The sequence below is a fragment of the Solea senegalensis genome, linkage group LG17 (assembly GCF_019176455.1).
Source record: "Solea senegalensis isolate Sse05_10M linkage group LG17, IFAPA_SoseM_1, whole genome shotgun sequence".
NCBI lineage: Eukaryota > Metazoa > Chordata > Actinopteri > Pleuronectiformes > Soleidae > Solea > Solea senegalensis.
Window position 1 is genome coordinate 18,554,504 of NC_058037.1, and position 13,917 is coordinate 18,568,420.

The window sequence follows — 13,917 nt, forward strand, 5'->3', positions numbered from 1 at the left end:
CAATATAACTGAGAAAGTCAGTGATCAGATGTTTGTGTTGTTCTCTGTAATCGTTGTGTCCAGAATGTTCTCTCGGCATGGACGTCCAGGCCGACGTCGTCCTCCTGGTGGACGGCTCCTACAGCATCGGTTTGGCCAACTTTGCCAAAGTGCGAGCGTTCCTGGAGGTGCTGGTGAACACCTTTGACATCGGGCCGAACAAGGTCCAGATCAGCCTGGTCCAGTACAGCCGCGACCCGTACACCGAGTTTTACCTGAACACTCACCACGACCTGTCCGCTGTGGTCAAGGCCGTCAGGTCTTTCCCATACAGAGGCGGCTCTACCAACACCGGCAGGGCCATGACCTACGTGAGGGAGAGGATCTTCCAGGCCACCAGGGGCGCGCGCACCAACGTCCCCCGCGTGACCATCCTCATCACTGACGGCAAGTCCTCCGACGCCTTCCGGGACCCGGCCACCAGGCTGAGGAACTCAGACGTGGAGATCTTTGCAGTGGGTGTGAAGGACGCGGTGCGGTCTGAGCTGGAGGCCATCGCCAACCCGCCGGCAGAGACACACGTGTACACGGTGGAGGACTTTGACGCCTTTCAGAGAATCTCCACGGAACTCACGCAGTCCATCTGCCTGAGGATCGAGCAGGAGCTCCTCAACATCATCAAGAGACGTGAGTAAGACAGTCTTACCCTCTATGCCGATGAATCTCTGCTGCACGTGTTACGACTGCTTTTCAGTTCTCCTGGTTCGTCACGTTATTTGTTTAACATCGGCCAAGCGTGAAGAGTTAGCTGGTATCTGAACTCTTTACAATGGATCCTGGCTTTAGCAGCAGAGGAACTGTAGAACCCATGGATTGGTGATGATAGGTTAGAGAAGAGAGTCTGTGAATGTCATGTCTGATGGTTGAAACCTTTGATTGATCGAGTTTCTGACTTTTTAAGAAAGTTCCTTCAGCTGTTTTTTGGATGTCTTCTTCTTCGTCTTCTTTTTCTTAATCTTCTCTAAGTCATCGTCCATAATTCACTGGTGGCGTCACTGACCTCTGACTCCAGAACTCAGTTGTCGGCCAGTTATTGTTGGACTTTCCCCTTTTCTGCTAATGTCAGTTTGTCGTCCTCGTTCCTTCGTAAAGTTGCGTTACTGCCTCCTATAACTTTAACTTTCCCTCCCGCCTTAAACCTCCTCTTTTAAGGGACTTATTCCGGTTTAATCCAGAAGCAGTGTAATCTATGTGATCCTAGCGGACACTCCAATGAGCCAGTGATATCAGATCATTGATCCCATGACTCAGCAAAAAGATTTGGTACAGTTTATGGATTACCTGACACTCAAGTGAAAATCTAGTTTGTTGTTTTAGAGAATTAGATTTTGTTCTCGAACTCTGGGACTTGTTTTTGCTAAGTAGCATGCTAACACTTGCCTTGTATAATTTGTGGTATGTGCCAGTTTTTTTTTTTTGTCAGACGAGTAAAATGCTTCTCATGACTGAGGAGAAATAAAAACCTGGTTTCTGAAGCCAGTTTCAGATGAGTGTGATTAAGCTAACGTTGATTTATCTTGTTGATTCTTTCAGTTGTCTCAAAATATGCCAGTTTTCTCCAGCCGTTGTCTGTCTCAACTTGTCTTCTTAAAACAGGGTTTCATCGAACGTGATGAGCTGAAACTCTTACTTTGATAATGAAGACGGATAGTTTGTAGTTCAGTGTGTTTCTAATAACGTCTGGCGTCGGGACTCGAGTTGTCAAAGAGAAACTTGTTCGTTACCACGATTGGGAACATTTGTCGTGATTAAAACAACATTTCAGTGACAATCAATTACTGCAGCTCCCCCGACGAGCCCAGGGACTATACCATCGCCATGACTTTCATGTCGGCCCTCGCTGCCGAAGCCTCCTCTTTTACCTCAATGTGTGAAACACATGTTGTGCGTTTGATCAGCGAGGGCAGGGAGAGTTCCTGCATGTGTGGAAACATCAGAACTGGGTCACACGGCGGTTTTGAAGACACTCCTCTAAACGGAGTCTGAGCACCAGATGACTCTGATGTCACCACATCAGCACCTTTCAGACTTGTCGTCCGTCATGTGTCCGTAAACACGTCCCGACTGCGAGACACTCGTCGAACATCTGGTAGTCAAATTTGGACAAGCGGGTAAAAGGAGTTAACGTTTGAATCACTGTGTGACTTCTAATTCTGTCAGGGCAGAGTGTGACTCACAGCAGCTTTGATTACTGATTATGTAAGTCTTATATAATCGCCACTTTAAGTACACAGGAGCCTGCAGGAGCTGCTCTGTCACAACTTCCATCCAGGACAATAAGCTTCCACAGCGGGGCGTTCCAACTGATGGACATGTTGTAGTTAAAGCAGAAATATGCAGGGTTTTCAAAGTCATTGTGACGGTTAAATGTCGTGTTGTGCTGTCTCCACTGCCCCCTACTGTCTGTTTGTGGAAAAGCAGTCAGAATCAGGCGCGCTCGTGACAAACACACACAATGTAGTGGTCTGGTTTGGTACAGTGCAGTACATGTTTTCTTGCGCTTCGATTAGGAATGGTACCAAAACGTTCCGTTCGTTGGCGCCTGTTGCTTGGGATACCAGAGTAAAGTGGTACGGTCAGCTGATCGGGCAACGGAAAACGTCACTCACTTGTGATCCGTGCAAACGCCTGCTGTCTATTCTTAAGCAAAGCTTGACTTTGTCTTGTTGAAACGTCCACAAATGGAGCTGCTGGACGTCCTCCATTGTTGTGTGTGGGTTTGTTGTCGCCACAACAGTACGTCGTCACGCTACGCGGCCGTCTGGCACCGCCCACGTCCACCAAATAAAGGTAGAGTCCTCAGTCGAAACGCAAGTCTGACCTGGGACTTTGTCATAGTAAACTGAACCATACTGTACCAAACTGTACCGAACTGTACCAGACTGAACCGTACTGTACCAAACTGAATGTTGTGTTATGATTCCGTGTGTGCAGGGCCTCAGTGAGACTTCCTCTGACTTTCTTAAACCTAAATGGACCGGAAACATAAATGTTTTTGTCTTTTTGGGGAAGTTCTGGGGAGTTTATTAGTTAACACCAGGCTCAGTCCTCTGTGTTTTCTCTGCTACTTATCTTTAATGTTTGACGGATAACACCCTGTGAAGCCGTTTATCATACAAGTCACGACAAAGGATGAACCGATCACGCTTGTACTTGACCCAAACATCATTGAGAACACCCACAGATATCACATGGAAACAGTGCTCAAGTCAACATGTCAAAATGCTTTAATTAGAGGTGTGATTTTTTTTTTTGTTGTTAGTAAGAGACACCTCTTCCTAACCTTAAAGGGATAGTTCAGGATTCTGGGTATGGGGTTGTCTGAGGTCTTGGCACAGAGCCCTGGTGTTACGTACAGAGAGAGTTGGCTGTAGAAGAGCGAGTGCAGGCTCAGTGAAGTACGACATAAACTGATATTAACCACTTATGTGTCAGCTTAAGTCTACAATATCACGAGAACATGTGCACCACAAAAGATAAAGAACCTCAAGTTTTTGTTGCTTTGCAAAACCACTCACTCTCCTACACCAAACCACACGAGGCAGCAGAGGACCAGCAGCTCTTGTCTAACAACACAATGAAGTGGAAAAGACAATCTTAAGATATTTCATGCTTAAGCTAAAGTTGATTTACCAGCTAAGCTTTGTATTGAGTGGCTAAAATCTGTTTCTTTTTCCCGTCGCCATTCAACGATGTCTTTAACTGCTTCAGTATACGAAACATCAGTGTCACACAAAGATCTGTGAAGAACGCACAGACTTTGTGTTGTGATGTTTTCGCCATAAATTAAGATTTTGTCAGGGTTTTTTTTTTTTGGCAAATAAACTCGACTAATTAAAAAAAGCCAGCATTTGTCTACAACTTCAATCTGTGTCTGTTTGTGATTAGATGTGAAAAGTGTTTTGATTGTGTTTTGAAAGTGTGATTGATTTTGAATGTTTTAAACTGTTTCTCCAGAATTGGTCCAGCCGAGGGCGCTGGCCTTCTCCGACGTCGGCCCCAGGAGCTTCAGGGCCTCGTGGGAGATCGACGCCAACAACGTCGAGTCCTATCTGGTTCAGTTCAAGCCGGCGGACGACGCCGAGGGACATTACATCTCTATGTCGGTGCCGGGGGAAACACTCACCGCCCTCCTGCCGCACCTCGTCCCGCTCACTCGCTATGAAGTCAACGTTTACGCTCAGTACGACAAAGGAGACAGTTTGCCCGTAAAAGGTTATGAAACCACCACAGAAGGTATTTGAATAAAGTCCAGAAGTCGATCTTTGTTTTAATCAAAGAGCATTCAACACTTAACCTCACTCACGTGTCGCAGAACAAGGCCCAGTGCGGAACCTGCGAGTGTCCGAAGAGACCACAAACAGCTTCCGCGTGTCGTGGCTGCCGGCGCCGGGAGCCGTCACTCGATACCGGCTGAGCTACGAGCCCACGGACGGCGAGAGCTCCGTCCTGGAGACGACCACCGACGGCACTGAGGCGACCGCCGTGCTCCAGCAGCTCCGCCCCCAAACGACATACCGCATCACTGTCACGCCCGAGTACCAGTCTGGCCCAGGAGTCCAGCTGCAGACCGAAGGCACCACCAAAGAAGGTGAGTGAAGATTCACGATCAGTGTAAGAAGCTGATCTGGAGATCACTTTACTCCCGGTGAAGCTGCACTTCACTGGCTTCCGGTTCGTTTCTAGCAATATTTGCTCCTTTTCAGATTTTCGATAAAGTGATGAATACAGACGACTGCCCCCTGCTGATCGTGACAGTTATTAGCAGAAGCTGTGTGATCTAGAGAACGACAACGTTGTTGTTCTTCTTCTTATCCTCACAGGTGTATTAGCAAGTGGTTAGCATGCGCTGTTTAGCAACGTTTTGTTCTGATTTCTCTTTTTTGCATGGTAAACACTGCCACCTGCTGGTGGTTATTAAACCTCATGTAAATTGCCGTGTCTGCAGGGACAGAGGTGAAGTGAGTTGACGCAGCTAATGGCTTCCACGGCCTTTTGTTGTCGGCGCTCAGCGTCACGCCTCCTGGCCTTCAGTCAAACCAGAGAGAATGAGAACTTACACTTTTATCCCATCAGATACGTTCCTTTTGTAAACCAGAGATTAAAAAACAGCCAAGAGTTCAAACATGTGATGATCAACAGATGCTAGATGAGGCTTAGAGGCTGCGATAGCTGTAGAGGCTTTTTGTTCCAAATGCGATTTCTGAAGCTGTGGGAAGCCCAGAGAACAGAGGAAGTCGCTGGTTCTGATCCACACCAGCTGCCTGCAGATCCTGGAAGACAAAAACATTCAATGCACATTTAAAGCCACAACATTTGGGGCTCATTCGCACGTCTTTTCGGGACCGTTTCCGTTTCCCTCGTGGATTCTGTTTTTTTTCTCGGTGGTTTGTCACATTTTATTTTTAAATAAATATGGCGGCGGTACCAGGGAGGCCGCACGTGTTTGACCGCGGTGGAAAACAACGTCCGAAGCCTCGCCGGTGTTTGTCTGACCTACCGCCGCCCGTCGAGTCCATGCGGCCTTACAGGGAGAGGAATGGAAACACGGACGCGCTCAGACTCTGGACACACGGACACGTTATCTCCTGTGGGCTCCGTCAGTGTTTGCACTTCAGGGGATGTTTAGCGATCATTTGGAGACACATGCAGCTGTAAAAGAATAAATCATATTCCTGTGAACACTTCACCTCCAGCTGCTCATCGTCTGAAGCTACTTTTTTGGTTTTTTGTCATTTTATCTCCGTGTCTTTGACAGATTATTATTAAAAAGTAGCAGGAATATTCACAAACCTCTGGTCCCAGCTGGGTTTTCTCCTTCCTGCCTGTGTCTTACAACAATGTTCCCACTGCAGCGTTCACTCTCTGTGCCGTGACTTTATCTCCAAACTATGAATTGATGCAATGCCCTGAGGTTTGTCAGGATTTGCCCTCTTTGCTGTCTTTTCCACAAAGTCAGGGAAAAAGTCAACAATTAACCAGGAATTGCCTCTTTCTTCCCATTTGACCGCTTTTATTATTTTTATTGTTATTTTTATTATTATTATTGTTATTATGATGATCAACAATAATAATAATAATTGTATTAATTAATAATTATTCAGCCCCGGTTGGAACAAGGGCCTTTCTGCATGGATTTTGCATGTTCTCCCCGTGTGTGCGTGGGTTCTCTCCGGGTTCTCCGGCTTCCTCCCACAGTCCAAAAACATGCAATGTGGGGATTAGGTAAATTGGAGACTCTAAATTGACCATAGGAGTGAGTGTGAGAGTGAATGGTTGTCTGTCTCTATCTGTGTGTGTGGCCCTGCGGTGGACTGGCGAACTGTCCAGGGTGTACCTCGCCTATCGCCCGATGTAGCTGAGATTGGCACAGCACCCCCCGCGACCCTCTGGTGGAGGATAAAGCGGTTAGATGATGATGACTGATTAATTATTCATTATTATTATTATTATTATTATTGTTATTAATAATAACAATAATAATAAGAAGAATATTAATACTAACAATAATACTAATAATAACAGCAATAATAATAATGATGATGATGATGATGAAGTAATAGAAGCCATTTTCCGTGCTCAGACGGAAACATAGTGTACCTACTGCAGGGAACAGCAGTAAAGGATTTGACAGCAGTGCTGGGCTGTAGGCGTTAACAGCAGGGAGTTAAACAGGCCTCATGAGTCATGGCTTTATTTTAACAATTATTTTTTAAAGGGGGGAAATTGTGTGAACACGTCCTGCTTCTCTTTCACAGCCTCTCACAACTCTTTACATCCTGTTTGCTGCTCGCTGCAGACACACTTTCGTTTTTTTCTTCTCCTGGAAGTCATTAATGATACTGACACGTCCTCAGCAGTAATGGAGCTGTGAGCGCCCCCTGTGTTTTAGCCACTTAACACAATCAAATCTCCCACACCAAAGCCCACAGAGAAAACCAGTGATTTTAACATCACACACACACAGGGGTTGTTGATCCACTGCTGCCTCCATCACTGAGTTCTAATGTCTTATTTTGTCACTTCGGCTTTTGAAATCCTTCATCTGGATCGAGCTCAGTGACACAAAGTGACCACACGAGGCAGCAGTCGACCAGCAGCTCCTGTGTCCCCGCCAGCTAAAATCAGGGTTTGGAGTGGGAGAGTGAGTGGTTTACAAACCTGAAAAGAAAAGTGAGAAAAAGTGTTAAACACACTATGAAGACACATTGTGGACTAACAGACTAAACTCTGCCGTATGAGGCTGTAGATGGAAAGTTCTGGGTCTCAAACATTGTCAGACCCCCGTGTGATCGTCGCTTCTCTCTGAGGGTTACTTCTGTCTACAAACACAAAAGGATTCCGTTTAAATGATTTCTTTGAAAATATTCACATGTAAGAAGCTGAAAAACCACACAAAAAACACAGATTACCAGCAGACGATTCATTTCGTGCTGCATTAGTAATTGTCGCTGCCCTAGAATGAAACCCGTTTCTGTGATTTTTATTTTCAGCTTCTGAAATGTGAATATTTTCTTCTCATAACTCGATCATTTTTTAGTTTGTGGACAAAACAAAGACGTTAGAGGACATCGATCGACAGACGTGGACCTGCGAGGACTCTGTGTTCTAGTGGGTGTGTGTGTGTAGCTGCAGTGACAGTGGACACATCATCCAGAGGCTGAAGCTGAGAAACAGCAAGACTGGACAGGAATGTGTGAGAGCGGAGCTGAGAGCAGGGCTGGAAGGTTAGGAGGAGCAGGAGAGACTGACTCACTGTGCTCCTCTCTGTTTATGTCTCTGTCTCCACGATGGGCCTTTGTTTCCTGCTGTCTCACCTTCCATTAACTCCCAGATTCTCTGCTCTGCTGTCTCCTCACATTAGTCTCTGCATGTCCTCTCTTTCCACTTTCTCTCTCCGTCTTTTTCTCGGTGTCTTCATGTCTTTCAGTTCCACCCTGTGAGGGCTTGCCTGGAATTTAATAGTTTTAATAGTTATGTTCACTTCTTTCTTTCCGATGCGTGGTTGTCCCTCACTGGTGCATTTGTCTTCTTACTGATGGGAAGTCTGGCTCTTCACGAGTCTCACTCAGAACCTTCTATTTTATCCTCGGGGTCACAAAGCACAGGTCACAGCATAGGTCTGTGACTTCACTTCACCTCAAAACACCTGTTTTGGCGTTTTTCCATTATACAGTTCCAGCACGACTCAGCACATCTCTACTCGTTTTGTTGTTTTGTTTTTCCATCAGTGAAAGAACCTGGTGTTTTTATTTTAGTTCCTGCTCTGACGAGGTGACATCAGCAGACTGCCGGCCTCTGATTGGTCACAGAGTGTCGTCACGGTTCCAAAATCTACTTAAAGTTCCAAAATCTACTTAAAATCCCCAAATCTACTTAAAATCCCCAAATCTACTTAGAATCCCAAAATCTATTTATAGTTCCAAAATGTATTTATAATCCCAAAATCTATTTAGAATCCAAAAATCTACTTGGATTTAGAGACTACACTGCTCAAAGCCGGCGATCGTGACCACGTTCAGTGGTATTTCAGTTCATTGGTTTTTCAGTTCAGTTCTGTCAGACGTTCAGTGGTATTTCAGTTCATTGGTTTTTCAGTTCAGTTCTGTCAGACGTTCAGTGGTATTTCAGTTCAGTTCTGGGTCAGGCGTTCAGTGGTATTTCAGTTTAGTTCACTGTCAGGCGTTCAGTGGTATTTCAGTTTAGTTCAGTGTCAGGCGTTCAGTGATATTTCAGTTCAGTGTCAGATGTTCAGTGTCAGATGTTCAGTGGTATTTCCAGTTCAGTTCAGTGTCAGATGTTCAGTATTTCAGATCGTTCAATGTCAGATGTTCAGTGGTATTTCAGTTCGTTCTGTGTCAGGCGTTCAGTGGTATTTCAGTTCAGTGTCAGGCGTTCAGTGGTATTTCAGTTTAGTTCAGTGTCAGGCGTTCCGGTGATATTTCAGTTCAGTTCAGTGTCAGACGTTCAGTGGTATTTCAGTTCAGTTCAGTGTCAGATGTTCAGTGGTATTTCAGTTCAGTTCAATGTCAGATGTTCAGTGGTATTTCAGTTCAGTTCTGTGTCAGGCTGGTATTTCAGTTCAGTGTCAGGCGTTCAGTGGTATTTCAGTTCAGTTCTGTGTCAGACGTTCAGTGGTATTTCAGTTCAGTGACTGTCAGACAGAGTCTGATGTACTGAAACATTCTGTGAACAAGTCTTCTTACTGATTCACTTTCACTGAAAACAGCCGCCTGTGTTGACTGTTAGCAAACTGAGTCGAGCTGGAACTGTGTGAGAAGGAAAAGAGCCGTTAGTGTTCTGACCAAAACAAATGTAATCTGAGGGAAAATATGTTCCTAAGAAGAAACAACCTAAAATGATTTTACAGTAAATCAAACAGAACTCTAACTACTGTGTGAGCGCGACGGCGGAACTCTATGAGGCTGTTTGGATGTGAGCTGACGCACAGACACTGAAGCTGAAGCTTCTTAAACACTCGTTTGAACGCAGCCCAACAAACGGAGACAAAGCAGGACTCTCCTGATTGTGGGCTCAGTGTAGCGTGACACTGCTGTGCGATGGAAAACCACGCACACACACACAGTTCAGGAACCTCACACGTGTATTTGTTAGTGACTGATTATCGTGGTTACGTCGTTATCGAGTCGCTCCTGAAAGTGTGTGATTTGGTTTGACGTCTGCGTTGGGATCTTTCCGTGCGTTCCTGATCTGAACAGCTGATCCAGACCTGCCTCAGGGGGTGAGAATGGAGAATTGTGAGGTTTGGACTCATTTTTCCGAACATATGACAAGGCCTCAACTTTCCAGTTTGGCCCCTGGGAAGCAGTGGAGTGTTTGAGAGCAGACGTGGCTCAGCGTGGCTGACGGAGCGTTCTGTGGAGCAGAGCTGTGATAAAACCACACACAAACGTCTCACTCGTCCTCACATGTTCCACAGTAAGTGGACAAAATGTCTGAGTCGAGTTTTAGAAAATAATTTGGCTAACTTTAGCTTCAGTCTGTTTGTTAACTTTAATGTTTCATTAACAAAACTGGGGTTAGATAAAATACATGCTAATGCTCACTTACCTCACAAATGATAGTTTGGCTAACTTTAGCTTGAGTCTCTTCTTTTACTACCCAGGGGCTGTTCACGCTCATGCTAATGCTACACTGAAAAAACTAAAATGGTTGACAAACTTAGAAATAAATAAGTAAATTTGTTGCACTTAAATAAATCAAATTCATTCAAACTAAGAAATCTTTAAACAGATTATTTAAACCTGTTTAGATAATCTAAATTTGAATGCTTTTATCCTTTTTACTGGAGTTTTGCTCTCCTGTAAACTTGGAATTTAGGAGCATTTCCCTGTGTAAATCAAAGTCTGAGGGTTTGAAGTAGAATGTGACTTCACAGGAAATAAGATCCTCCGACTTTGTGTGTGAGTCTGTCTGTGCTGCTGCTTCACTCTCTGAGCCACAGACAGTTTGTCCTCTGATGTAAAGTAAAACCAATAACACTGAGGCTGAGTGATCTCATTTCTTTTCCTTTTTTTCTTTCTTTCTTTTACTTTGCTGCCATCTGGGCCACCCGCGAGAAAACAGCAGTCAATCTCCGAGTCTAAGCCTGAGCCTGAGTCTGAGTCTGAGTCTGAGTCTGAGTCTGGGTCTGGGTCTGAAGGTGCTTCACGTGTCTGTGACTGTAGATGGAACATGGTTGGCTAAGTTTATTCAAAGTCAAAGCCAAAGAGACTTTCCATGGTGACTGTACTGACTCAGTAGCAGCAGCAGCAGCGTAGCAACCTTACAAGACAGACGGACTCATGTAGGGCCTGACTGACGCTTTATTACATTAAACATCAACTATCGACGATCGATTTATTCATTTCATGATTCATTTCAATCATTAAAAACAGTTTCTGATGATTTTTTAGCTTCTTAAATGTGAATATTTTCAGTTTTTTCCAGAATCAGAGAAACGTTCTCACGTATCATCTGCATAGAAACTGATTTTTCAACAACGTCCTGCCCCGAAAACACAACAAATAAACCTGCACGGAGAAAAAGTACCAGAAAACTCTATTGTAAAATTAACTAAGAGGATTTTTACATATTTTTAAGCTTCCAAAACACTTTTATTAAATAAAATCAACAATTTATTGATCATTTCCTTATTTCGAGACCAGAACTGCAACAATTATTTGACTATAAATAAATTACTAAAGGTTTTCCATATTTAAAAAACAGTTTGTATGATTTTCCAGCTTCTTAAATGTGAATATTTTCTGGTTTCTTTGGTCTTTTAAAATAAAGAATTCATTAAAAAGGAATAATTTTTGTTTTTGTGGACAAAAACAAAGACATTTGACAAACACTGAACAATATTTTCGGATATTTTATGAACCAATTTTTCATCGAGAAAATAGCGGACAGAAACGTAAAAAGACGAATGTCTGCAAATGAAACGATGAGGAAACTTTTAGGTGGGAAATAAATCGTTCTGTTTCTAAGAGAAGTTATTTAGTTATTTTGAAGCTTTGAAGACAGTTTTATTGAAGAAAATCAACATGTTATTGAATATTTCTTGAACAGTGAAGGTCAGTTTTAATGTCTCTACTTCAAAATGAATCGATTATTAATCAATTGCTATTTTCCATCTTCTTAAATGTTCTGGTTTATTTGCTCCTTTAAAACAAAGAAGTCATTCAGACTGAATCATTTTTGTGTTTGTGGACAAAAACAAAGATGATTGACATTTTTCAACATTTTATGAACAAAACAAGTCAAGATTAATCAGTTTGAGTGTTTTTCTTATAAATAAAACTGTTTTTTTAGATTTTTCAGCTTCTTCAATGTGAGTATTTTCAGTTTTTACAGAATCAGAGAAACTTCATCATGAATCATCTGCATAGAAACTGACTTTTCAACAACGTCCTTCCCCAAAAACACAACAAATAAACCTGCACGTAGTTCATTTTACAACATGCAAGGACAGAAATTACAAAGACATCATTCAAATAGTTTTTTGTTTGTGGACAAAAACAAAGACGTTTGAGAAACATCATCATTTCCAGAGTTTGAGAGACATTTTTCAAAATGTTCTGACATTTTATGGACAAAACAACTCATCCATTAATCAGTTATGAAAATATGCCCTAGAAACATGTGGTTTTGACTCTTCCCCCCACTTCCGCCAAGTGGCACAGTCCGATTCACGTTGGACTGTTGAGCTAATATTTGTGTTTTGAACGTCAAGAAGCCGTGAAATGAATACTTTTCCACAGCCCTCTGTTGTTGTAGCTAGCATAGCGATCCAACTTGTAGAGGGGCAGAGCTAGACATTCTGTCGCCTGCTGATTGGCTGACAGAGAATCATCACTTCCAGGCAACAACAGAGTTGTTTAAGTGGAAAAGAAAAGATTGTTATCGCAATTGATCGAAATGTGTTGTTTCAGTTACGACTTTTGGCCCCAAATGATTAGGAAAACATAATAATCGTAACTAAATTATCATAATTCTGAAAATACTTGAATGGCTTTAACTTCTAGTACCGCTTGCGAGTAAAGATATATACAATAATTTATAGTTGTTTTAAGGTAAATTCAAACGTTCATGTTTAAACCCCATTTTCTTATTTTCGACAGCTTGATTTTAAACCATGTTAAACCTGTAAATCGTCACTAATTTTTTCCCTGGAACTGGAGGAAGCATCAGTTTAAGTTTGGTGTTTGTTCAGATTAAGAGTCTCGTGTCAATCTGCGCCGCTCAAATAGATTTTTAATCCCTACATGTTTGTTCAAACTCAGTATCTTTGTGGCGGTGTCATGCTGCCCGTCAGCGCCGCGCTAATCCCCGACGAGTCATTAATAGTTTTCCATCGCTCGTCCTGTCTCGGCACGTCGTCCTGCGACGATCTGGCAGGAGGAAGATCTGGCCGACACACGCGGCCTCATTTCATTCCAGTGATGTCGTGCTTTTTCTTTCTCCTCTTCTTCCTCAGCGCAGTTGACATCGGACCTGGCCTTAGATCGTGTGTGCACAGAATTCCGATTTTTAAAAAATGAAAGGTCCTGACTCTCTTCGATCTGTGGCCAGAAACTCATAAACATTTAAAAGTGGTTCCTCCAGAGGTCTGAATCAGTTCTGGCAGAGGCTCTGCGGTGATTTATTTCACGCTCCCTCTCCTTGATTGTGAGGCTGGATGGGATATATAGTGATAATTATCACGCAGTGGAAACTTGGCGGCGGGAGCTCCTCTCTCTACATGCTCTCACCTATAAACTGGAAGAAGGACAACGACGTGATGTTTGACCTCCAAATGCTGCATGTCTGCTCGCAGCAACACCAGCCAGTGAGTTAGATTTGGTCCCAGGGCGTTTGGCTTCCGTGCCGCAGCCTCTCACAGAGTCCAGATGAAGTCCTGAAACTGTGTGGAAACACTTGGGTTCTGTGTTGAGTTCAGTGTGCAGAAGCCAGTTTGACTTTAAGTGGTGTCTTGGGCGTCCAGCAGAGCGAGGAGCCCAGGATCATTGGTTAAAGGCCTAGTTAAGGTCATTTAAGTGTAGTCCTGACACATCCTGGCCAGCATGTCCTTGTGGGCCTCATACGGGTTATGTTTGGACGGACAATATGGGTCCCAAGTGGGTTTATCCACTGTTTCCATGGTGGCTCCATCAATGTTCGCCCACTTAAAACTCATGACCAATTATGGCGCTTTCTCACCACACAGTTCCAGCATGACTCAAAAATCTACTTTTCTACTACGTCTTTATCTCACGGTTAGACAGACTTTTCTAACAAGAAACTGAAGTTTGTAAAACACTCGCTCTCTCACACCAAACCTCAAAGAGAAAAGCAGTGATTCTATCATCACACACACAGGAGTTGTTGATCCAC

At 43.6% G+C, this 13,917-nt stretch overlaps 1 protein-coding gene across 5 annotated transcripts in view; it reads left to right on the top strand.

Moving 5' to 3' along the window:
• Positions 1 to 13,917, top strand: part of LOC122783837 (collagen alpha-1(XII) chain-like) — a 106,397-nt gene that overhangs the window by 13,042 nt on the left and 79,438 nt on the right. For all 5 annotated transcript variants that reach the window (XM_044048725.1, XM_044048722.1, XM_044048726.1 and 2 more), the window contains exons 10-12: positions 64 to 666; positions 3,997 to 4,275; positions 4,355 to 4,630. In XM_044048725.1, coding sequence (XP_043904660.1) covers positions 64 to 666; positions 3,997 to 4,275; positions 4,355 to 4,630 — 1,158 coding nt within the window. The remainder of the gene's footprint in view (positions 1 to 63; positions 667 to 3,996; positions 4,276 to 4,354; positions 4,631 to 13,917) is intronic.